Source organism: Salvelinus namaycush, chromosome 8, assembly GCF_016432855.1.
Source record: "Salvelinus namaycush isolate Seneca chromosome 8, SaNama_1.0, whole genome shotgun sequence".
NCBI lineage: Eukaryota > Metazoa > Chordata > Actinopteri > Salmoniformes > Salmonidae > Salvelinus > Salvelinus namaycush.
Genome location: NC_052314.1, coordinates 7,608,580 through 7,635,832, shown reverse-complemented (window position 1 = coordinate 7,635,832; position 27,253 = coordinate 7,608,580). Strand labels below are relative to the sequence as shown.

At 42.8% G+C, this 27,253-nt stretch overlaps 1 protein-coding gene across 1 annotated transcript in view; it reads left to right on the top strand.

Annotated features, from left to right (window-relative positions):
- The window catches only part of LOC120052349 (transcription factor SOX-6-like), a 183,676-nt gene that overhangs the window by 115,142 nt on the left and 41,281 nt on the right, over positions 1–27,253 (top strand). The window contains exons 8-9 of the mRNA XM_038999204.1: positions 7,060–7,180; positions 13,172–13,251. Of these exons, the coding sequence (XP_038855132.1) occupies positions 7,060–7,180; positions 13,172–13,251 (201 nt within the window). The remainder of the gene's footprint in view (positions 1–7,059; positions 7,181–13,171; positions 13,252–27,253) is intronic.

Below are 27,253 nucleotides of genomic sequence, written 5' to 3'. Positions count from 1 at the left end.
CTGTGATGGCACACTGTGGAATTTCACCCAGTAGATATGGGAGTTTATCAAAATTGGATTTGTTTTCGAATTCTTTGTGGATCTGTGTAATCTGAGGGAAATATGTCTCTCTAATATGGTCATACATTGGGCAGGAGGTTAGGAAGTGCAGCTCAGTTTCCACCTCATTTTGTGGGCAGTGAGCACATAGCCTGTCTTCTCTTGAGAGCCATGTCTGCCTACGGCGGCCTTTCTCAATAGCAAGGCTATGCTCACTGAGTCTGTACATAGTCAAAGCTTTCCTTAAGTTTGGGTCAGTCACAGTGGTCAGGTATTCTGCCACTGTGTACTCTCTGTTTAGGGCCAAATAGCATTCTAGTTTGCTCTGTTTTTTTGTTAATTCTTTCCAATGTGTCAAGTAATTATCTTTTTGTTTTCTCATGATTTGGTTGGGTCTAATTGTGCTGTTGTCCTGGGGCTCTGTGGGGTGTGTTTGTGTTTGTGAACAGAGCCCTAGGACCAGCTTGCTTAGGGGACTCTTCTCCAGGTTCATCTCTCTGTAGGTGATGGCTTTGTTATGGAAGGTTTGGGAATCGCTTCCTTTTAGGTGGTTGTAGAATTTAACGGCTCTTTTCTGGATTTTGATAATTAGTGGGTATCGGCCTAATTCTGCTCTGCATGCATTATTTGGTGTTCTACGTTGTACACGGAGGATATTTTTGCAGAATTCTGCATGCAGAGTCTCAATTTGGTGTTTGTCCCATTTTGTGAAATCTTGGTTGGTGAGCGGACCCCAGACCTCACAACCATAAAGGGCAATGGGCTCTATGACTGATTCAAGTATTTTTAGCCAGATCCTAATTGGTATGTTGAAATTTATGTTCCTTTTGATGGCATAGAATGCCCTTCTTGCCTTGTCTCTCAGGTCGTTCACAGCTTTGTGGAAGCTACCTGTGGTGCTGATGTTTAGGCCGAGGTATGTATAGTTTTTTGTGTGCTCTAGGGCAACGGTGTCTAGATGGAATTTGTGGTCCTGGCGACTGGACCTTTTTTGGAACACCATTATTTTGGTCTTACTGAGATTTACTGTCAGGGCCCAGGTCTGACAGAATCTGTGCAGAAGATCTAGGTGCTGCTGTAGGCCCTCCTTGGTTGGTGACAGAAGCACCAGATCATCAGCAAACAGTAGACATTTGACTTCGGATTCTAGTAGGGTGAGACCGCTCTCTCTCTGTCCCTCTCTCTCTCTCTCGCTCTCTGTCCTTCTCTCTCTCTCTCTCTCTCTCTCTCTCTCTCTCTCTCTCTCTCTCTCTCTCTCTCTCTCTCTCTCTCTCTCTCTCTGTCCCCCTCTCTCTCTGCCCCCCCTCTCTCTCTCTCTGTCCCCCTCTCTCTCTGCCCCCCCCCCTCTCTCTCTCTCTCTCTCTCTCTGTACCCCTCTCTCTCTGCCACCCCCCCCCCCCCCTCTCTCTCTCTGCCCCCCCCCCCCTCTCTCTCTCATCCACAGCCGTTACTGTGGCCACCACACCACAGTCTTTACACAGTAGGACCATTAATACCGTGTGCACACTTGTGTGTGCCTAAATGTATCTGTGTGTCTGCGTATGTGTGTGTCTGGTGGGTAGTTGGGGAAGGGGGCTCTATGTTTTCTTAGGGCTGGGGGAGAGCAGGCCAGTCCATTCATCCAGAGAAGGCCTGTGCTTTGTTTTTGGTGGAGGGAAGGTATTCCCAGAGGAACACAATGAATGGAGCATTCTCCCCCCCTCCGCTTGGACACACAGACTTTTTTTCTCTCCCTTCATTCTTGCCCTAGTCTCTCGGTGGTGTCACAAGACGTGTGTGTGTGTGTCTGGGCTTCCTGTGTGTGTGTGTGTGAACCTTATAGAACCTCCAGGATCTCGATTCAAAGTGTTCAGTGGAATCTGATGGTGACTGTGTTCTTAGAAAAACATTCACACTCTCTCTCACACACACTCTCTCTTTCTCTCTCCGTCTCTCTCTCTCTCTCTCTCTCTCTCTCTCTCTCTCTCTCTCTCTCTCTCTCTCTCTCTCTCTCACACACACACACTCTCACACACACTCTCTCTCAAACACACTCTCTTTCTTTCTTTCTTTCTCTCTCTCTCTCTCTCTCTCTCTCTCTCTCTCTCTCTCTCTCTCTCTCTCTCTCTCTCTCTCTCTCTCTCTCTCTGTCTTTCTCTCTCTCTCTCTCTTTCTCTCGCTCTGTCTCTCTCTCTCTTTCTCTCTCTCTGTCTCTTTCTCTCTCTCTGTCTCTCTCTCTCTCTCTCTCTCTCTCTCTGTCTCTCTCTCTCTCTCTCTCTCTCTCTCACTCTCTCTCTCTCTCTGTCTCTCTGTCTCTCTCTCTCTCTCTCTCTCTCTCTCTCTGTCTCTCTCTCTCTCTCTCTCTCTCTCTCTCTCTCTCTCTCTCTCTCTCTCTCTCTCACACACACATGTAGAAATATGAGAGAACAAGTTTTTCCCTTTCCAGGCGATGGCAATCAAGAAAAAGTATTTGAACGAAGCATACCGTAAAACTTAAATTAAACGCTGAGTTTCAAATAGCCGCCTGTCCCTTTTAATAGCCGGGCAACAGCACACTGTTTGGGAAATAAACCCCTGTTTCAAATAAATGCTGTGTCTAAATGAATTGTTTACGAGGTTAACATGAATTGTTTGAGGTTTAATGTTTGCTTTGTTACATTAAGTTATTCTGTAATGACAAAAAAAATGATGGCATTGCCAGGAAGAAACTTTAATTGTCAGTAAGAAACTGCTAACAGCTGAGAACTGCTGCACAACAAGTCAACAACTTTGGGAGAAGAGACCCCCAGAAATTGGCCGATCGCCGAAAATGAACAGTCGAAGAAGAGAAGAACTATTCTGTCAAGGAAAAGTTTAAAAAAATGTTTTTATGGAAGCATACGAAGACAAAATAAACGTAACACAGTGTATAAATGATAACGCATTAGTGCAGGAAATTAAGACTGATGGAAGTGAATGCTGGAATTAAACAAATAACTATGCAAATGCATAAAAGCTGTGTGCATTTTAAATAGACGCCTGGCTCAAATAGAAGCTTGTCTCTGATAAGCGCCTGTTGAGTTCAGCAATTGAAGCAAATCAACTCCTGGGCTATTAATTGAAGTTTTACAGTTCGGAAGGCTGGGATGTTTGTGTGTCCTCTGCGCTCCTCTTTACCCATGCTCTTTCACACTCTAGAGACACGACTCATTTAACTGCGCTCACACATATTCCCCTCGTAGTCTCAACTTCTACTGCTATCTGACCAGACCACCATGTTACCTTCTTTTCCACTGAATATTTAGTTAAATAGTTAAGATCAGATAATCAAAGTACACTTATTATGATGACTAGATGAGGAAGAGTAAACAAGTCAGGATAAGGAGAGATGGGGGCAAAAAGAGAGAGTAAAGAGAGAGGGGAGACAGGGAAAGAAAGAGGGAAATAGGAAGCGACCGAGATGCAGTGGTTCAGCTTTCATTTGAGAGAGAGACTTCATCGCTTTAACTACTCAGCTGTTAACTTTTAGAGCTTCCAGGCTCAGATAAAATAATATAGGCTTTGTTGAAACCATACACATGGTAGGTGTGTGTGTGTGTGTGTGTGTGTGTGTGTGTGTGTGTGTGTGTGTGTGTGTGTGTGTGTGTGTGTGCACGCATGTGTGTCTACTCTCTTACCGCTCTCTCTCATCTCTCTGGAAGACATGTGCATTGTGGGCGATATATAGAGCTGTTTTGATGTGATGATAGTTAGATAGTTCCACAGGATATATATCTCATTTTGCCCCTGGGGCTGCATTCGGTCTTCAACGAGGTCCAAAGGGCCGCACTGAAAATGGGTTATTTCCTCACTGTAAACATTTGCAAAAGATAGTCCTCTTTCTATCGTTTTCTTTTTGACATTTTCAATACTCTCTGACTGTCTAGCTTTAATTTCAGTGATTATTAGAAACGATTATTAGAAACGGTATAAATGTACGTCCATTATAATTTCTACACTGTTTCGGTTAGGTTTTAGTCATTTTAATGTATATTTCGTTTTTTTTTTACTTAAACTGTATGTTTGACACCCCTGATCTAAATTCTCTCTCTCTCTCTATTTATCTCGCTCTCTCTCTCTATTTATCTCCCTCTCTCTATTTATCTCTCTCTCTCTCTCTCTCTCTCTCTCTCTCTATTTATCTCTCTCTCTCTCTCTCTCTCTCTCTCTCTATTTATCTCTCTCTCTCTCTCTCTCTCTTTCTCTCTCTCTCTCTCTCTCTCTCTCTCTATTTATCTCTCTCTCTATTTATCTCTCTCTCTCTCTCTCTCTATTTATCTCTCTCTCTCTCTCTCTCTATTTATCTCTCTCTCTATTTCTCTCTCTCTCTCTATTTATCTCTCTATTTATCTCTCTCTCTCTATTTATCTCTCTCTCTCTCTCTATTTCTCTCTCTCTCTCTCGCTCTCTCTCTCTCTATTTATCTCTCTCTCTCTCTATTTATCTCTCTCTCTCTCTCTCTCTCTATTTCTCTCTCTCTCTCTCTATTTATCTCTCTCTCTCTCTATTTATCTCTCTCTCTCTCTATTTATCTCTCTCTCTCTCTCTATTTATCTCTCTCTCTCTCTCTATTTCTCTCTCTCTCTCTCGCTCTCTCTCTCTCTATTTATCTCTCTCTCTCTCTATTTATCTCTCTCTCTCTCTCTATTTCTCTCTCTCTCTCTCGCTCTCTCTCTCTCTATTTATTTCTCTCTCTCTCTCTCGCTCTCTCTCTCTCTATTTATCTCTCTCTCTCTCTATTTATCTCTCTCTCTCTCTCTATTTATCTCTCTCTCTCTCTCTCTCTCTATCTTCCATTTAAATGCTTTATTGGCATAATAAATCATTATTGTATTGACAATACAGACAATGTTGAACAATTCAAGGTCACACTTTATTTGGATAGTCCGGATAGTCCAGCTGTAGATGTTCTACACATGGTCATACTATCAACAGACTATTGATAAGCAACAGCTTGCTAAGGTTACAGTTAGGTTTAGAATAAGGGTTAGGGTAAGGATAAAGGTTAGGGCTAGTAGATAGTCTGTAGAGCAGGGATCATCAACTAGATTCAGCCGTGGGACGATTTTCTCTTGAGCGGTTGGTCAGGTGGCCGGAACATAATTACATATAATTTGTAGACTGCAAATTGACCGCAAGAAGCCCAAACAGATATAACATTTGACTAAAACATGATAATTTCAAACCTTGCTTACATTTTATATGATCGCATACTGTGCCTTCGGAAAGTATTCAGACCCCTTGACTTTTCCACATTTTGTTACGTTACAGCCTTATTCTAAAATGGATTAAATAAATTACAATCCTTAAAAAACTACACACAATACCCCCATAATGACAAAGCGAAAACAGGGTATTATTATGTTGGGAAAATGTATTGAAATAAAAAACAGAAACACCTTATTTACATAAGTATTCAGAGCCTTTCATCATCCTTGAGATGTTTCTACAACTTGATTGGATTCCACCTGAGGTAAATTCAATTGATTGGACATGATTTGGAAAGGCACACACCTGTCTATATAAGGTCCCACAGTTGACAGTGCATGTCAGAGCAAAAACCAAACCAGGTTGAAGCAGGTTGAAGGAATTGTACGTAGAGCCCCGAGACAGGATTGTGTCGAGGCACAGATCTGGGGAAGGGTAGAAAAAAATATCTGCAACATTGAAGGTCCCCAAGAATACAATGGCCTCCATCTTAAATGGAAGAATGGTTTTGAACCACCAAGACTCTTCCTAGAGCTGGCCGCCCGGCCAAACTGAGAAATCGGGGGAGAAGGGCCTTGGTCAGGGAAGTGACCAAGGACCCGATGGTCACTCTGACAGAGCTCTAGAATTCCTCTGTGGAGATGGGAGAACCTTCCAGGAGGACAACCATCTCTGCAGCACTCCACCAATCAGGCCTTTATGGAAGCCACTCCTCAATAAAAGGCACATGACAGCCCGATAGGAGTTTGCCAAAAGGCACCTAAAGACTCTCAGACCATAAGAAACAAGATTCTCTGGTCTGATGAAACCAAGATTGAACACTTTGGACTGAATGCGCAGCGTCACATCTGGATGAAACCTGGCACCATCCCTACGGTGAAGCATGATGGTGGCAGCAGCATGCTGTGTGAATGTTTTTCAGCGGCAGAGACTGGGAGAGCAGTCAGGATCAAAGGAAAGATGAACGGATTAACCTGCTCCAGAGTGCTCAGGATCTCAGGCTGGGGAAGAAGGTTCACATTCCAACAGGACAATGACCCTAAGCACACAACCAAGACAACGCAGGAGTGTCTCCGGGACAAGTCTCTGAATGACCTTGAGTGGCCCAGCCAGAGCCTAGACTTGAACACAATTGAACGTCTCTGGAGAGACCTGAAAATAGCTGTGCAGCAACATTCCTCATCCAATCTGACAGTGCTTGAGAGGCTCTGCAGAGAAGAATGGGAGAAACTCCCCAAATATATGTGTGCCAAGCTTGTAGCGTCATACCCAAGAAGACTGCCAAAGGTGCTTCAACAAAGTACTGAGTAATGGGTCTGAATACATGTGTAAATGTGATATTTCAGTGTTTATTTTTAATACATTTGCAAAATTGCTTTGTCATTATGGGGTATTGTATGTAGGTTGATGAGGGGGAAAAACTATTAGTTCAATTTTAGAATAAGGCTGTAAAGTAATAATGTGTAAAAAGTCAAGGGGTCTGAATAGTTTCCGAATGCAGCGTATCTCTCTATTGTGCGTGGTGATATACTTGGGAACAGATTTCCTAAATTAAAATCACTCAGATTTCCTAAATCACAGTCTTTTATGTCCAACAATAAAGATTTAATGGAAATAATCACGGGTCGCCAGTTGGGGAACCCTGCCATAGAGCATCTACAGATGGACTATCTAAATGAAGTGTTATATAAATACACTAAGAATCATTAATTAGAAACAGAAGAACAAACAGAAAAGAAGAAAAAAAACATTTAGAAATATTCATCAGAAAATGTACAAGTATAACAACTATTGAACTCTCTCTGTCTCTCTCAGGTGCAGGGTCACATGCCTCCTCTGATGATCCCAGTGTTTCCTCACGACCAGCGATCTCTGGCTGCTGCCGCCGCTGCTGCACAGGGCTTCCTCTTCCCACACAACATGTCCTACAAACCAGGTACACACACACACACACACACACACACATAAAATATTTGAGTTACATGTGTTTAAGTAAAGATTTGTCTCTGTCTCCCTCTCTGCAGTATTTCACTCTCTCTCTTTCCTTTCTCTGTATCGTGCTTCTCTTGCAGAAGCCTCCATATCTATTGTCACTGTGCTGTGTCAAACAAGGTCCTGACAGGATTCCCCACATTCACTTCATACACTGAACAGCCCAGGATGTGAACCAAATGGCACCCTAATCCCTTTATAGTCCACTACTTTTGACCAGGGTCCATACATGCTCAGAAAAAAAGGGTACGGTTAGGGTACAATATTGTTCCCAGGGGTCCAAAAATACACATAATATACCTTCAGAGGTACATACAGTTGAAGTCGGAAGTTTACATACAACATAGCCATATATTTTTAAACTCAGTTTCTCACAATTCCTGACATTTAATCATAGTAAAAATTCCCTGTCTTAGGTCAGTTAGGATCACCACTTTATTTTAATAATGTGAAATGTCAGAATAATAGCAGAGCGAATTATTTATTTCAGCTTTTATTTCTTTCATCACATTCCCAGTTGGTCAGAAGTTTACGTACACTCAATTAGTATTTGGTAGCATTGTGTTTAAATTGTTTAAACTTGGGTCAAACTTTTCGGGTAGCTTTCCACAAGCTTCCCACAATAAGTTGGGTGAATGTTCACCCATTCCTCCTGACAGAGCTGGTGTAACTGAGTCAGGTTTGTAGGCCTCCTTGCTCGCACACACTTTTTCAGTTCTGCCCACAAATTTTCTATAGGATTGAGGTCAGGGCTTCGTGATGACCACTCCAATACCTTGACTTTGATGTCCTTAAACCATTTTGCCACAACTTTGGAAGTATGCTTGGGATCATTGTCCATTTGGAAGACCCATTCGCGACCAAGCTTTAACTTCCTGACTGATGTCTTGAGATGTTGCTTCAATATATCCACATAATTTTCCGTCCTCATAATGCCATCTATTTTGTGAAGTGCACCAGTCCCTCCTGCAACAAAGCACCTCCACAACATGATGCTGCCTTCCCGTGCTTCACAGTTGGGATGGTGTTCTTCGGCTTGCAAGCATCCCCCTTTTTCCTCCAAACATAATGATGGTCATTATGGCCAAACAGTTCTATTTTTGTTTCATCAGACCAGAGGACATTTTTCCAAAAAGTACAATCTTTGTCCCCATGTGCAGTTGCAAACCGTAGTCTGGCTTTTTTTATGGCGGTTTTGGGGCAGTGGCTTCTTCCTTGCTGAACGGCCTTTCAGGTTATGTCAATACAGGAGTCATTTCACTGTGGATATAGATACTTCTGTACCAGTTTCCTCCAGCATCTTCACAAGGTCCTTTGCTGTTGTTCTGGGATTGATTTGCACTTTTCGCACCAAAGTACATTCATCTCTAGGAGACAGAACGCGTCTCCTTCCTGAGCGGTATAACGGTTGCGGGGTCCATGGTGTTTATACTTGCATACTATTGTTTGTACAGATGAACGTGGTACCTTCAGGCGTTTGGAAATTGCTCCTAAGGATGAACCAGACTTGTGCAGGAATACAGTTTTTTTCTGAAGGCTGATTTCTTTTGATTTTCCCATGATGTCAAGCAAAGAGGCACTGAGTTTGAAGGTAGGCCTTGAAATACATCCACAGGCACACCTCCAATTGACTCAAATGATGTCAATTAGCCTATCAGAAGCTTCTAAAGCCATGACATCATTTTCTGGAATTGTCCAAGCTGTTTAAAGGCACAGTCAACTGAGTGTATGTAAATGTCTGACCCACTGGAATTGTGATGCAGTGAATTATAAGTGAAATAATCTGTCAGTAAACTATTGTTGGAAAAATGTCTTGTGTCATGCACAAAGTAGATGTCCTAACTGACTTGCCAAAACTATAGTTTGTTAACAAGAAGTTTGTGGAGTGGTTGAAAAACAAGTTTTAATGACTCCAACCTAAGTGTATGTTAACTTCCGACTTCAATTGTATAACCTCACATGGTATTGTTTGATATCTTTAGGGTATATGTGCGGATAATCTAGTATAATGGTAAATTCTTTTGCCAATTTTTGAATATAAAGGTACTATCATCACACTCTCAAAAACAATCATTATCATATTTCCCAGCATGCTCTTTTGCAATTCGTTGAACTGTTTGTTTTAGTGTATGTTTTTGCATGCAAATTGATTGATTGGTCTTATGGTACACAAAGGTAAATAACATATATACATTTTTCTAAACTAATCCATTCTGTTAGTAGTTAGAATTATTGCACCCGTTACTGAGATGGTTGTTCCAGTTTCAATCCTTTCGATAGTGTCAATTAGCTAGTGTCCCTACCTTGGCAGTCGTTCTAAATGCAGGTTGCGGGTGATTAAAATCACATTTTAAATATATCTCAACTCTGACTGGATTCCAATAGGAATTACGTATCACTCTGCAAACCAGCATAATGTGACTTGTCCAATGTGGCCTGCGAACCATGAGTTTTAGACCTCTGTGTTGGGATTTAACTAGGCTGTGAAAGTATGGCCTTATGATATATGTAATGTATTGTCATAAAGAGTTTGTCTATGATAAAATATTCACTTAGGCAATTAGTTGGTGACGGCTACAGGACTGAAACTCATTTAATGCAACAGTCATGGGTGGTACTGGTAACTCTAAAATTCACTTGAAAGGCGCTCTGGGAAATATGCAAATAAGGCTTTACACCCTACAGTGTTAAACAACACACAAAACCTTTTTATAGGTAATTTTTTTGCCACATAAAAGGAACAAACTGCTTTGTCACTGTGTTGGTACCCTAAAAGGCAAATGTGAACCTTTTCCAAAGGTATACTTTTGTACCTGTACCATCTTGTCCCCCAAGGTACACTATTGGCTCTTTTAAGGTATGAACTGCAAGGGTACAATTATGTACCTAAATATAACAGTGGAGGCTGCTGAGGGGAGGACTGCTCATAATAATGTCTGGAACGGAGCTAATAGAATGGCATCATGGAAACCATGGAAACCATGTGTTTGATGTTGTTGATACATTTCCACTTATTCCGTTCCAGTCATTACCACGTGCCCATCCTCCCCAAGTATGGTGCCACCAACCTCCTGTGACCTACAGTATAACTAAAGGTACAAAGAATAAACCTTCACAGGTTTTAAACACAATTCTAAAGTGGAGGGCTCTGGTCAAAAGTAGTGCACTACAATAGGGAATAGGGGGTCTTTCATATTTTAGGACACAACAGTGTTGCAGTCATTTTTTTATTTCACCTTTATTTAACCAGGTAGGCTAGTTGAGAACAAGTTCTCATTTGCAACTGCGACCTGGCCAAGATAAAGCACAGCAGTCGACACATACAACAACACAAAGTTACACATGGAATAAACAAACATACAGTCAATAATACAGTAGAAAAAAGAAAAATCTATATACAGTGAGTGCAAATGAGGTAAGATAAGGGAGGTAAGGCAATAAATAGGCCATGGTGGCGAAGTAATTACAATATAGTAATTAGACACTGGAATGGTAGATGTGCAGAAGATTAATGTGCAAGTAGAGATACTGGGGTGCAAAGGAGCAAAATAAATAAATAAATACAGTATGGGGATGAGGTAGTTGGATGGGCTGCTTACAGATGGGCTCTGTACAGGTGCAGTGATCTGTGAGCTGCTCAGTCAGCTGGTGCTTAAAGCTAGTGAGGGAGATATGGGTCTCCAGCTTCAGTGATTTTTGCAGTTCGTTCCAGTCATTGGCAGCAGAGAACTGGAAAGGCAGCGAAAGGAGGAATTGGCTTTGGGGGTGACCAGTGAGATATACCTGCTGTAGCGCTTGCTACGGGTGGGTGCTGCTATGGTGACCAGTGAGCTGAGATAAGGCGGGGCTATACCTAGCAGAGACTTGTAGATGACCTGGAGCCAGTGAGTTAGGCGACGAGTATGAAGCGAGGGCCAGCCAACGAGAGCGTACAGGTCGCAGTGGTGGGTAATATTTGGGGCTTTGGTGACAAAACGGATGACACTATGATAGACTGCATCCAATTTGATCATTCTTGTCTACGTTATGAATTGTGTCAAATTGAGAATGTTGGAGGTTTCATATATACTGCTGTCAAAATGATTCACAAACAAATAATGTGTCGTAGAAATTAGTTTGTTTGTGAATCATTATTAGTTAATTTACAACTTTGTGACATAGTTTCAACCAAGAAATGTTAACTTCCTGGTTGGTCATTTAAGGAACAATAGATAACTAACGGTGGAATGTTGCTGTTTGGGATGTGCTGAAAGCATTTCAGTTATACAGCACATCACATCTGCAACATGGAACTTCACTCTTTCACACACTTGCTCAGACACACACACACATGCACTTTTGCATATATGTACATACTTATGCATGTACTGTATGTACACAAACGTTATGCACAGACACACACAGACTCCCTTTCTAGGCACTAATTATAATCACCACCTGCTCTATCTTTTCTCCTCTTTTCCCACACTGCACTACTTTTGACTAGAGCCCTATGTAGGGAATAGGGCTCTGGTCAAAAGGAATGCACAAGTCCTTGTTTTTGATATCTGAATATTTTTCAAAAAACGAATTTTACTCTAAAAACAAACAAACAAAACGATAAAATAGAGTAATAAAGTTATCCCTCCAAGAAGTATGGCTGTGGTAATGGTTAAAACTTTTTAATTTATTTACAGTATTTTTATTATAACATTGAGGCGGACATGGAAAGCCTTTTAGTACAAACAGTGGGGTTTCTGCAGAACATTCTGGTGCTAGATAGTTAAAAGCCTGCTGGATTCATGAGTGCATCGCAATCAGGAATCTTACTGTTAGAAGTTAGAAGTCGTACTGCTCGGAGAGAGCAGTGGTGCATCGACTCTACTGGGATCCATGAGTACAGACAACACATTAGTAACCTTTGACAAACGCTCACGCCACAATTCATTATAGGCCTGGACGGGTTCGTCGAGAGGCTAGTAGGCTCTGGGTTTTTGTGTGGAGGAAATAGACATGAGGAATACATCTACCGTAACTTGTGGGTGAGAAAAACAGAGTTAGAGAGTGTGGGGGACAGAGCGAGAGAACCAGAGAGGGATAAACAGGCAGAGAGAGTGGAACCAGAGAGGGGTAAAAAGACAGAGAGACTGGAATCAGAGAGGGGTAAACAGACAGAGAGACTGGAATCAGAGAGGGGTAAAAAGACAGAGAGACTGGAATCAGAGAGGGGTAAACAGACAGAGAGACTGGAATCAGAGAGGGGTAAACAGACAGAGAGACTGGAATCAGAGAGGGGTAAACAGACAGAGAGACTGGAATCAGAGAGGGGTAAACAGACAGAGAGACTGGAATCAGAGAGGGGTAAACAGACAGAGAGACTGGAATCAGAGAGTGATAAACAGTCAGAAAGACTAGAACCGGGCGAGAGTGAGACAGAAAGAGCAAGAGTGAGCAAACAAGTATCGGGAGGGGAGGGGAGGGGGGCAGGTTTGCTCTTGGCATGGTAAACTCCCTCATCTCAGCCTGGGCTGTATGTTTCTTTTGTCTCTCTCCTCCTGATAGGTGATAACTATACCTCATGTCTCTCTCTCCTCCTGATAGGTGATAACTATACCTCATGTCTCTCTCTCCTCCTGATAGGTGATAACTATACCTCATGTCTCTCTCTCCTCCTGATAGGTGATAACTATACCCCATGTCTCTCTCTCCTCCGGATAGGTGATAACTATACCCCATGTCTCTCTCTCCTCCTGATAGGTGATAACTATACCTCATGTCTCTCTCTCCTCCTGATAGGTGATAACTATACCTCATGTCTCTCTCTCCTCCTGATAGGTGATAACTATACCCCATGTCTCTCTCTCCTCCTGATAGGTGATAACTATACCTCATCTGTCTCTCTCCTGATACCCCATGCAGTTCATTGTATGTTTTGTTGTCTCTCTCCTCCTGATAGGTGATAACTACCCCATGCAGTTCATTCCATCCACAATGGCAGCTGCAGCCGCGTCAGGACTGAGCCCGCTACAACTACAGGTAGGCCCATGTGCTTCTTCAGTGAAACATTTCCCCTAGCGACACATCTAGGATCAGCTTCCCCACCCCAATCCTAACCTAAACCATTAGAATTGGAAATGCAAAACTGACCCAAGATCAGCATCTAGAGGCCACTTCACCCTACATCCCCATGTGCTGCTCCACAAAGGAAAGGCACTGACATGCTAACAAGCATTTACAGTACCAGATTTAGGCCTACTAAGTATCTGCACCAAACTTGGAACCAGTTTAGTTTTTTATTTGTTTTTCCAGAGGGCATTTCGTCTTGAGGGTAGATCCCAATTAGACAAACGTATTATCAGAAACATGCTAGTCCACTAAGTCCTGCATGAGAGTTGTTAAACAGCCTAACCACAAAATACTAGCCCGGCATTAGCAACAATACTAACTAACCAAGCCCCCTATAGACTCCCATGTTTACCAAGCCTATAGACTCTACACCCTAGATATTGAACCCACCACTTCCCTTATCTGAAATATGTTGGCTGAGTCAAACAACGGCCAATATGATAAATCACTTTGGTATTCCAACCCACCAGCATAACACCTGGCCTAGGCAATGTATCATATTTTTATTGGTGCTTGACACCTATGGTTAGCGATTTCACAACATGGTCGTCCACTCCTCCTACAGCATATTGGAAAATAACAGAACGTCTCAAATTGTTATATTCATAGATAAACAATATCGCTTTCCGGCGTCAATCATTATTTCTGGTATCGTTGCAGTCAGCTGTTAAACATAACAGCTTTGCCTCAGGTTATTCGGGCTGTAATATGGCTTCCCCTAGCAAAGCTCTCATTAAATGTTATTGACCTAACAAAGCACTGTGTGGTGTAGTTGGGAAACGGAACCTGCTGTTCAGTTAGACAGAATATCCCCACGTGTGCCTTTGAAATGATCAAAGCATTTGTACCTCACAGTGGTGTTGTGTGTGCGTGTTCATTTGTGAGGTAGAATGAAGAGGATGAATGAATCGTGACATGTGTAATCATTTATATTTAAACATCTCAGAGATGGAGAGAAGGAAAACCTGAATGAAAGAGGAAGATGCTCATTATACCGCTTGTTTCGAACAAAAACAAAGTGAAGGGGAGTGGTTGAGATTTATAGACAGATAGGGTAAGCGTCATTGAAGGAAAGAGAACGCTCGGAATGCTGGAAAAATGATACAAAATCATTTTCTTAGTTTGTAATAGTTTGACATAAGAGTTCAGTAGAATGACATACGTCTAACCTCATGTAAAGATTAAGCGTGTAGTGCCAATGTATGTGGAGGAGAAGTACTGTTATTAAACCTTGTGGTCTGTGTGTGGCTATATGGGTTATAGTGCTACAGTACACAGTGTCCAGTTTGTCTTGACAAAAATAACATCATCATATAGTAAAGTAGTGGCATGATATATGTCTACGTCTCAATGAGCATCATGGTATCCTGGCCTTATGCAGTATTATTAACATCTCGTCTGTGTGTGGCCATTGGATGTACGCTGTAGTGCTTTAGAAGTTCTCCCTCTCTCAGGTCAGGCTCTGCTTCATATGTACTGTAGACAAGTCAGAGTGAGACACACGGTGAGACACCCCACAAATGCTTCAGGTGTGAGATGATTTTCACACAAGATGAAGATAAGGTGGAACTGGAAAATGGACAGGCATTTGTCTGCCCTAAATGCACCACCATCAAGCATCTTAGGGAAGAGATCCTCCGTCTGTTAGCTCGAATGCGAGAAAAGGAAAACCTGCTTTCTAAGTACACCGACCTTGCTGTGACCCAGGCAAACCCAAACTCAACAGCAAAGCCACCCATCTATCCGAGAAGATCTGATCCAGCTATCAAACAGCTTTTCCCCGCTTGAGACAGACCTACCAGCACCGGGAGTCAGCACGGAACCTGGGTGTATACCAACACCCGTGGCCACCCAGTGGCACCCTCCCCCACGGCCACCACAGTTCAGCAGGTCGTTTCCCCATCGGATTCCATCACTACCATCGTCATTGTGGGCAGCTCGAGATCATGGCCTGCCCATGGTTTGTGGACCGACCAAGGTCCACTGTCACCCAGGAGCCCATGTCCATGACGTCAACTCTCTGTTGCCCACAGTTCTGGCCAACTATTTCAATATTGACACCATCGTCACTCACGTAGGTTTTAACGACCTTCGTTTTAGGAGATCTGAGGGAGGACTACAGCATGTTTTTAAAGACCCTCGCTAGCACAGGAAATATAATTATCTCTGGCCCCTCCCATGCTACCGAAGGGGTTTGGAATGTTTCAGCCGACTCTTTGCCCTAAATGAAATACCTGAGGAAACTTTGCAACGACAGAAATGTCTCTTTTTGTGACAACTTTGAAATGCTGTGGGAGCAACCAGCACTTTTTAAAAGAGACGGGATTCATCCTAAATGCAGGGTTTCCAGGATTTTTTCCAGCAACATGGCAAACTGTTTTAGACTGACAGACAGGGTCTGATAGTGCTCCAGTCCCAGCAACATCAAACTGTTTTAGAGACTGACATACAGGGTCTGGTAGTGCTCCAGTACCAGCAACATCAAACTGTTTTAGAGACTGATGGACAGAGTCTGGTAGTGCTCCAGTCCCAGCAACATCAAACTGTTTTAGAGACTGACAGACAGGGTCTGGTAGTGCTCCAGTCCCAGCAACATCAAACTGTTTTAGAGACTGACAGACAGGGTCTGGTAGTGCTCCATCCCAGCAACATCAAACTGTTTTAGAGACTGACAGACAGGGTCTGGTAGTGCTCCAGTCCCAGCAACATCAAACTGTTTTAGAGACTGACAGACAGGGTCTGGTAGTGCTCCAGTCCCAGCAACATCAAACTGTTTTAGAGACTGACAGACAGGGTCTGGTAGTGCTCCATCCCAGCAACATCAAACTGTTTTAGAGACTGACAGACAGGGTCTGGTAGTGCTCCAGTCCCAGCAACATCAAACTGTTTTAGAGACTGACAGACAGGGTCTGGTAGTGCTCCAGTCCCAGCACCATCAAACTGTTTTAGAGACTGACAGACAGGGTCTGGTAGTGCTCCAGTTCTCCCTTGCCATTGGCCTAATACACAATATTATGCCCAGCCTTTGGAACTTTGGTTTTCCTAGATATCGCTACTATATTGTGATCACTACAGCCAATGGATTTGGATACTGCTTTAAAGCACATTTCTGCAGGATTAGTAAAGATGTGATCAATACATGTTGATGATTTCATTGCTGTGCTGTTTGTAACTACCCTGGTAGGTTGACTGAACCAGGTTGCAGGCACTGGTTATAGTTTGAAGCTTTTTCTTGAGTGGGCAGCTTGATGAAAGCCAGTCAATACTTAAATCCCCCAGAAAATATGGCTCTGTTGATATCACATACATTATCAAGCATTTCACACGTGATCCAGATACTGACTGTTAGCACTTGGTGGTCTATAGCAGCTTCCCACCAGAATGGGCTTTTTGTGAGGTAGATGTAGCCGTATTGCTTCAACAGTATTTAACATGAGATCCTCTCTAATCTTTACAGGAATGTGGTTCTGAATATAAACAGCCACACCTTCATCTTTGGCATTTCTGTCTTTTCGGTAGATGTCATAACCATGTATTGCTACCACTGTATCATTAAGGGGATTATCTAAGTGAGTTTCAGAGATTGTCAGAATATGAATGTCATCTGTTACTAGCAAATTATGGATTTCATGAACCTTGTTTCTTAAACTATATATGTTAATATGGGCTATTTTTAGCACTTTTCTGGGATGCTTGATTATTTTTATTGCTTTACTGTGAAGCTTAGCAGAAGTAGACATGCTCATGTTATTTATGTTAGTGCAAGGTGAGCTACACACCTTGGACCTCCTACTAGGGCACACCGACTCAGTGCTAACAGTATAACTCTGGTTCACAGGCATATGATTACTGCATATAATAGCTGTAGGACCAGCAGAGGCATTCAAGGCAGTTAGAGGGACATAAATTAGGTTACTTACATTGTGTCTTCCAACGCCCCTGGTGTAATGTACATTTGCTGAAGCATTATGACCACTCAGCGACACAATGTTAGGGATTAAATGAGCTGGACTTGGGTCATTGATAAGTCATTGTCTCAACGTAGCCTTATAATGCTGTGAAAGGATCCAGGAACCCAAATGATTTGGGTGGATCCCATCCTCCTTATAAAATGAGTGTTGTTTCCAGAAGGTACCAAATTGTCAATAAATGTTACACCCGCAGAGCTGCAATAGTCACATAGCCAGTTATGGAAGGCTAAAAGTCTGCTGAAACGTTCAATGTCACGATTTAGGGAGGGCTCAGGGCCAGATATTATGGGGCGTTTTGTTGATGTCAAGCAGAGACCCAATCAGTTCTTTAAAATCCATCTTCAGCTGTTCTGAGCTGCCCTTCATAATGTCATTGAATCCCTACATGAACTATGATAGACTCAATTTCCTGATGTAGGTTTAAAATGTTTGGGAGCAGCTTATTGATGTCCTGTAATCGTGCTCCTGGATAGCACAACGTTTTTGCTCCAGGGACTGAGACATTTCTCACCATTGAACTACCCAATACAACGGCCGGAGAAGGGAATGGACAAATTTGCCCATTCCTAACCCTCACAGAATTTGTGGAACATTTCACGGGCCCACGAGAAGCAGGATAGTGTACGCCTGCAGCTCCCGACGATAGGTCCAGACCTCCCACAGCAGGCAGAGCCCAATCAGAGCCAGAGAGAGAGAGAAAGGAGCCGAGCTCGACGACAAAGCCTCTGTTGGAGTCAGCGTAGTTGGAATTAGCACAGCTGTGCTTAGACACAGGCAGTCCCAGCGATGAAGGCGCAGGCAGATCCTGCACCAAGGCGGCGACGCTATTCTTCATGTTGATCTGCTCAAGAGAGATATAGTAATTGAGATTAGAGAGATAGAAATGGAGAGGAGAGAATAATGGAGAGTAGAGCAATTGAGCGATAGTAATGAGAGGATAGAGAGATAGTAATAGGAGAGCGATAGGAAGGGAGTGGAGAGAGAGTAATAGAGTACAGAGATTGAGAGATATTAAATGGAGAGGAGAGACATCGAGAGATAATGGAGAGGAGAGGAGCGAGTTGGCGAGATAGTTATGGATAGTAGAGAGAGAGAGACAGTAATGGAGAGCCGATAGATTAAAAGGGAGCGGAGAGAGAGAGTAATGGAGAGAAGTGAGATTGAGAGATAGTAATGGAGAGGAGAGAGGTAGTAATGGAGAGGAGAGAGATTGACCGATACTAATGGAGAGGAGAGAATTGAGAGATAGATAGATAGGTAGTAATGGAGAGGAGAGAATTGAGAGATAGTAATGGAGAGAGAGATAGATAGTAATGGAGAGGAGAGAGAGATGAAGAGATACCAAATCCATTACAATCCTATAAAATTATGCATCTATTTATAACACTCTAAAGACGGAAGACAGGATCTCCAAATCTCTTGCATTCTACACCCTCAATTTATTTTACCTCAACAATATGTTTCACTTACAGTATAGTCATAGGAGGGAAACTAGAATACAATATATTGACTAATTGTATTGGATCATTCATGACCAGCACAACAAGCGGCAGAATGTTTTAGAAGCCAGGGACTGTGTCTCAATGGCACCGGCTCACATCAAAACTAGTGCACTATAAAGAGAATAGAATGCCATTTGGGACTTACCACTGTGGGAACTTCATCAGGCAATTGTTTCCCGTCCTTATGGCCGGTGCCTGGCATCTGCAGTTCAGTTCAATTGAAGAATTACCTCCTTTGTGTCCCGTTCACAGCTGAGTGCAATACAGTTACTTAGCAGACATTCTTGTTGTCATCACAAGACGTTGCTCACTCTTTTCCTCTCCGGCTCAATTAGCTATTTCTGTTTGATAGCTCTAAAGGTGAGGAATTGACGCAACACTGATATGCGGAGAATCAAGGGTTTTCCCTACTTTGCTAAATATAGGGCTTTGCAGATTTGTTTTGCCCTGTGTGATTTCATTCATTGCTGGACATTTGTGTGACTTCCGAGTTTAACAGGAGAATCAAATCAAAATGTTTTGGGGCAGACGTGAAGGAGCATACATCTGACCCTTTGAAGAGATTAGAGCATAGGCACAACATTCTTATGCTATATACAGTTGAAGTCGGAAGTTAACATACACTTAGGTTGGAGTCATTAAAACTCGTTTTTCAACCACTCCACACATTTTTTGTTAACCTGTTTGGCGTGCAAGCCCGACGTCGGTACACTTATGACAACAGCCACTTCAAGTGCAGGGCGCGAAATTCAAAAGATATTTTTTTTAAATATTTAACTTTCACACATTAACAAGTCCAAGACACCAGATGAAAGGTACACATCTTGTGAATCAAGCCAACATGTCCGATTTTTAAAATGTTTTACAGGGAAGACACATGTAAATCTATTAGCTAACCACGTTAGCAAAAGACACCACTATTTTTACTCCATCAGTTTTTTACTACATCAGTAGCTATCACAAATTCGACCAAATAAAGATATAAATAGCCACTAACCAAGAAACAACTTCATCAGATGACAGTCTGATAACATATTTATTGTATAGCATATGTTTTGTTAGAAAAATGTGCATATTTCAGGTATAAATCATAGTTTACATTGCAGCTACAGTCAGAAATTGCACCGAAAGCAGACAGAAAAATTACAGACACCAACACCAAATAACTAAATACTCATCATAAAACATTTCTGAAAAATACATAGTGTATAGCAATTGAAAGACAGGTATCTTGTGATTCCAGACAATATTTCCGATTTATCAAGTGTTTTACAGCGAAAACACAATATAGCGTTATATTAGCTTAGCACAATAGCAAACATAACAACAGCATTGATTCAAGGCAAAAATAGCTATAACGTATAAACCACCAAAATATATTAATTGTTTCACTAACCTTCTCAGAATTCTTCAGATGACAGTCCTGTAACATCATATTACACAATGCATATAGAGTTTGTTCAAAAATGTGCATATTTAGCGGCACAAATCGTGCTTAGACAATGAGAATAGTGTCCATAATGTCAAGCAATCTGTCCGGCGCCATCTTGTAAAGGCACCTTTTCTTATCGAATACTATTCATAAACTTGACAAAAAAAATACAGGTTGGACAGCAATTGAAAGACAAATTAGTTCTTAATGCAATCGCTGAATTACATTTTTAAAATTAACCTTACTGCGCAATACAGGCTGCGATAACGCAAGGCTACACTGCAGGAAATGGCGTCTTATGCATTTGACATTTTTCAACAGAACAATGAATTATCAGCATAAATAGTTCTTACTTTTAGATGAACTCCCATCAGAATCTTGGGAAATGTGTCCTTTGTCCAAAAGAATCGTTGCTAGGTTGGAGAACGTCGTCTTCAACGTTGCAATTAGCAATAAACAATAGCCATGTGGGCCAGAGATACCCAACTTCCTAAAACGTCACGAAAATAAATACCCGAAAATCGCAATATACTGACATAAACTGATATAATTCGGTTTAAAATAACAACATTACGATGTCTTCAACACCTATATCGAATAAAAACAGAGCCGGATATATCTAGGAGCTAATACGGGAGCTTCTAAAATGACATGCCAAGACCCTTCCTGCGTCAGAGCGAAGAGTGGAAAGATGGGACACTTCGGTTCCAAGCAATTTATAACCTTTGGGACCTACGTAGAAACTCCATTTCAACTCTCCCTATTCGCTGACACCCAGTGGAAGGCGTATGCAGTGCATCTCAACCAATAGAGGACAGGCAAATTAATACACAGGTCTCAGAACAGCCAGCAAAATTCTGCATTATGACATACACATAGGAAAATTGCTCTAAGTCCAGTTCTGTTTCACCCACAGATATATTTCAAACGGTTTTAGAAACTAGAGAGTGTTTTCTATCCAATAGTAATAATAATATGCATATTGTACGAGCAAGAATTGAGTACGAGGCCTTTTTGAAATGGGCACCTTTTATCTGGCTACTCAATACTGCCCCTTGAGCCCAAAGAGGTTAACAAACTATAGTTTTGGCAAGTCGGTTAGTACATCTACTTTGTGCATGACACAAGTAATTTTTGCAACAATTGTTTACAGATTATTTCACTTATAATTCATTGTATCACAATTGCAGTGGGTCAGAAGTTTACATACACTAAGTTGACTGTGCCTTTAAACAGCTTGGCAAATTCCAGAAAATGATGTCATGACTTTAGAAGCTTCTGATAGGCTAAATGGTATCATTTGAGTCAATTGGAGGTGTACTTGTGGATGTATTTCAAGGCCTACCTTCAAACTCAGTGCCTCTTTGTTTGACATCATGGGAAAATCAAAAGAAATCAGCCAAGACTTCAGAAAAAAAAGTGTAGACCTCCACAAGTCTGGTTCATCCTTGGGAGCAATTTCCAAACGATAGTACGCAAGTATAAACACCATGGGACCATGCAGCCGTCATAGCGCTCAGGAAGGAGACGCATTCTGTCTCCTAGAGATGAATGTACTTTGATGTGAAAAGTGCAAATCAATCCCAGAACAACAGCAAAGGACCTTGTGAAGATGCTGGAGGAAACAGGTACAAAAGTATCTATATCCACAGTAAAACGAGTCCTATATCGACATAACCTGAAAGGCCGCTCAGCAAGGAAGAAGCCACTGCTCCAAAACCGACATAAAAATGCCAGACTATGGTTTGCAACTGCACATGGGGACAAAGATCGTACTTTTTGGAGAAATGTCCTCTGGTCTGATGAAACAAAAATAGAACTGTTTTGCCATAATGAACATGTTTGGAAAAGGGGGAGGAAAAAGGGGGAGGCTTGCAAGCAGAAGAACACCATCTCAACCGTGAAGCACAGAGGTGGCAGCATCATGTTGTGGGGGTGCTTTGCTGCTGGAGGGACTGGTGCACTTCACAAAATAGATGCCATCATGAGGACAGAAAATTATGTGGATACATTGAAGCAACATCTCAAGACATCAGTCAGGTAGTTAAAGCTTGGTCGCAAATGGGTCTTAAGCACAACAAAGTCAAGGCATCGGAGTGGCCATCACAAAGCCCTGACCTCAATCTCATAGAAAATGTGTGGGCAGAACTGAAAAAGTGTGTGCGAGCAAGGAGGCCTACAAACCTGACTCAGTTACACCAGGTCTGTCAGGAGCAATGGGTGTAAATTCACCCAAATTATTGTGGGAAGCTTGTGGAAGGCTACACGAAACATTTGACCCAAGTTAAACAATTTAAAGCCAATGCTACCAAATACTAGTTGAGTGTATGTAAACTTCTGACCCACTGGGAATGTGATGAAAGAAATAAAATATGAAATAAATCATTCTCTCTACTATTATTCTGAAATTTCACATTCTTAAAATAAAGTGGTGATCTTAACTGACTTGAGACAGGGACATTTTTACTAGGATTAAATGTCAGGAATTGTGAAAAACTGAGTTTAAATGTATTTGGCTAAGGTGTATGTAAACTTCAGACTTCAACTGTATATGTACAGTCATGGCCAAAAGTTTTGAGAATGAGACAAATATAAATTTTCACAAAGCTGCCTCAGTTTGTATGGTGGCAATTTGCATATACTCCAGAATGTTATGAAGAGTGATCAGATGAATTGCAATTAATTGCAAAGTCCCTATTTGCCATGCAAATGAACTGAATCCCAAAATAACATTTCCACTGCATTTCAGCCCTGCCACAAAAGGACCAGCTGACATCATGTCAGTGATTCTCTCGTTAACACAGGTGTGAGTGTTGACGAGGACAAGGCTGGAGATCACTCTGTCATGCTGCTTGAGTTCGAATAACAGACTGGAAGCTTCAAAAGGAGGGTGGTGCTTGGAATCATTGTTCGTCCTCTGTCAACCATGGTTACCTGCAAGGAAACACGTGCCGTCATCATTGCTTTGCACAAAAAAGGCTTCACAGGCAAGTATATTGCTGCCAGTAAGATTGCACCTAAATCAACCATTTATCGGATCATCAAGAACTTCAAGGAGAGCGGTTAAAATGTTGTGAAGAAGGCTTCAGGGCTCCCAAGAAAGTCCAGCAAGCGCCAGGACCGTCTCCTAAAGTTGATTCAGCTGCGGAATCGGGGCACCACCAGTACAGAGCTTGCTCAGGAATGGCAGCAAGCAGGTGTGAGTGCATCTGCACGCACAGTGAGGCGAAGACTTTTGGAGGATGGCCTGGTGTCGAGAAGGGCAGCAAAGAAACTCTGATGAATCCCCTTTCCGATTGTTTGGGGCATCCGGAAAAATTATTGTCCGGAGAAGACAAGGTGAGCGCTAGCATCAGTCCTGTGTCATGCCAACAGTAAAGCATCCTGAGACCAATCATGTGTGGGGTTGCTTCTCAGCCAATGGAGTGGGCTCACTCACAATTTTGCCTAAGAACACAGCCATGAATAAAGAATGGTACCAACACATCCTCCGAGAGCAACTTCTCCCAACCATCCAGGAACACTTTGGTGGCGAACAATACCTTTTCCGGCATGATGGAGCACCTTGCCATAAGGCAAAAGTGATAACTAAGTGGCTCGGGGAACGAATCATTGATATTTTGGGTCCATGGCCAGGAAACTCCCCAGACCTTAATCCCATTGAGAACTTGTGGTCAATCCGCAAGAGGCGGTGGACAAACAAAACTCCACAAATTCTGACAAACTTCAAGCATTAATTATGCAAGAATGGGCTGCCATCAGTCAGGATGTGGCCCAGAAGTTAATTGACAGCATGCCAGGGTGGATTGCAGAGGTCTTGAAAAAGAAGGGTCAACACTGCAAATATTGACTCTTTGCATCAACTTCATGTAATTGTCAATAAAAGCCTTTGACACTTATGAAATGCTTATAATTATACTTCAGTATTCCATAGTAACATCTGACAAAAATATCTAAAGACACTGAAGCAGCAAACTTTGTGAAAATTAATATTTGTTTTATTCAAAACTTTTGGCCACGACTGTATATATAAACTCAGCAAAAAAAGAAATGTCCCTTTTTCAGGACCCTGTCTTTCAAAGATAATTCGTAAAAATCCAAATAGCTTCACAGATCTTCATTGTAAAGTGTTTAAACACTGTTTCCCATGCTTGTTCAATGAACCATAAGCAATTAATGAACATGCACCTGTGGAATGGTCGTTAAGACACTAACAGCCGGTAGGCAATTAAGGTCACAGTTATGAAAACTTAGGACACTAAAAAGGCCTTTCTACTGACTCTGAAAAACACCAAAAGAAAGATGCCCATGGTCCCTGCTCATCTGCGTGAACATACCTTAAGTATGCTGCAAGGAGGCATGTGGACTGCAGATGTGGCCAGGGCAATAAATTGCAATGTTCGTACTGTGAGATGCCTAAGACAGCACTACAGGGAGACATGACGGACAGCTGATCGTCCTCGCAGTGGCAGACCACGTGTAACAACACCTGCACAGGATCGGTACATCCAAACATCACACCTGCGGGACAGTTACAGGATGGCAACAACAATTGCCCGAGTTACACCAGGAACGCACAATCCCTCCATCAGTGCTCAGACTGTCCGCAATAGGCTGAGAGAGGCTGGACTGAGGGCTTGTAGGCCTGTTGTAAGGCAGGTCACTCACCAGACATCACCGGCAACAACATCACCTATTGGCACAAACCCACTATCGCTGGACCAGACAGGACTGGCAAAAAGTGCTCTTCACTGACGAGTCGCGGTATTGTCTCACCAGGGGTGATGGTTGGATTTGCGTTTATCGTCGAAGGAATGAGCGTTACACCGAGGCCTGTAATCTGGAGCGGGATCGATTTGGAGGTGGAGGGTCCATCATGGTTTTTGGCGGTGTGTCACAGCATCATCGGACTGCGCTTGTTGTCATTGCAGGCAATCTCAACGCTGTGCGTTACAGGGAAGACATCTTCCTCCCTCATGTGGTACTCTTCCTGCAGGCTCATCCTGACATGACCCTCCAGCATGACAATGCCACCAGCCATACTGCTCGTTCTGTGCGTGATTTCCTGCAAGACAGGAATGTCAGTGTTCTGCCATGGCCAGCGAAGAGCTTGGATCTCAATCCCATTGAGCACGTCTGGGACCTGTTGGATCGGAGGGTGAGGGCTAGGGCCATTCCCCCCAGAAATGTCCGGGAACTTGCAGGTGCCTTGGTGGAAGAGTGGGGTAACATCTCACAGCAAGAACTGGCAAATCTGGTGCAGTCCATGAGGAGGAGATGCACTGCAGTACTTAATGCAGCTGGTGGGCACACCAGATACTGACTGCTACTTTTGATTTTGACCCCCCCCCCCCTTTGTTCAGGGACACATTATAAAATTTTTGTTTGTCACATGTCTGCGGAACTTATTCAGTTTGTCTCAGTTGTTGAATCTTGTTATGTTCATACTGTCACGTTCATCGTAGTGAGGAGACTAAGACGCAGCGTGATTTGAATACATTCTTCTTTTATTAACGAAGAACACTTAAACAAACTAACAAAAAGAACGTGAAGCTAATCAAACGAGTGCTGACATGCAACTACACATAGACAATAACCCACAAAACATGAATGGAAAATGGCAACCTAAATAGGATCCCCAATCAGAGACAACGATAAACAGCTGCCTCTGATTGGGAACCAATTCAGGCCACCATAGACCTACAATACCTAGACATTCAAAATCCCCATAGATAGACAAAAACCCTAGACAAGACAAAAACACACATACCCACCCTCGTCACACCCTGACCTGACCAAAATAATACAGAAAACATAGATAACTAAGGTCAGGGCGTGACACATACAAATATTTACACATGTTAAGTTTGCTGAAAATAAACGCTGTTGACAGTGAGAGGACGTTTCTTTTTTTTGCTGAGTTTATATACACTGCTCAAAAAAATAAAGGGAACACTTAAACAACACAATGTAACTCCAAGTCAATCACACTTCTGTGAAATCAAACTGTCCACTTAGGAAGCAACACTGATTGACAATAAATTTCACATGCTGTTGTGCAAATGGAATAGACAAAAGGTGGAAATTATAGGCAATTAGCAAGACACCCCCAATAAAGGAGTGGTTCTGCAGGTGGTGACCACAGACCACTTCTCAGTTCCTATGCTTCCTGGCTGATGTTTTGGTCACTTTTGAATGCTGGCGGTGCTTTCACTCTAGTGGTAGCATGAGACGGAGTCTACAACCCACACAAGTGGCTCAGGTAGTGCAGCTCATCCAGGATGTCACATCAATGCGAGCTGTGCCAAGAAGGTTTGCTGTGTCTGTCAGCGTAGTGTCCAGAGCATGGAGGCGCTACCAGGAGACAGGCCAGTACATCAGGAGACGTGGAGGAGGCCGTAGGAGGGCAACAACCCAGCAGCAGGACCGCTACCTCCGCCTTTGTGCAAGGAGGAGCACTGCCAGAGCCCTGCAAAATTACCTCCAGCAGGCCACAAATGTGCATGTGTCTGCTCAAACGGTCAGAAACAGACTCCATGAGGGTGGTATGAGGGCCCGACGTCCACAGGTGGGGGTTGTGCTTACAGCCCAACACCGTGCAGGACGTTTGGCATTTGCCAGAGAACACCAAGATTGGCAAATTCGCCACTGGCGCCCTGTGCTCTTCACAGATGAAAGCAGGTTCACACGCACATGTGACAGACGTGACAGAGTCTGGAGACGCCGTGGAGAACGTTCTGCTGCCTGCAACATCCTCCAGCATGTTTGGCGGTGGGTCAGTCATGGTGTGGGGTGGCATTTCTTTGGGGGGCCGCACAGCCCTCCATGTGCTCGCCAGAGGTAGCCTGACTGCCATTAGGTACCGAGATGAGATCCTCAGACCCCTTGTGAGACCATATGCTGGTGCGGTTGGCCCTGGGTTCCTCCTAATGCAAGACAATGCTAGACCTCATGTGGCTGGAGTGTGTCAGCAGTTCCTGCAAGAGGAAGGCATTGATGCTATGGAC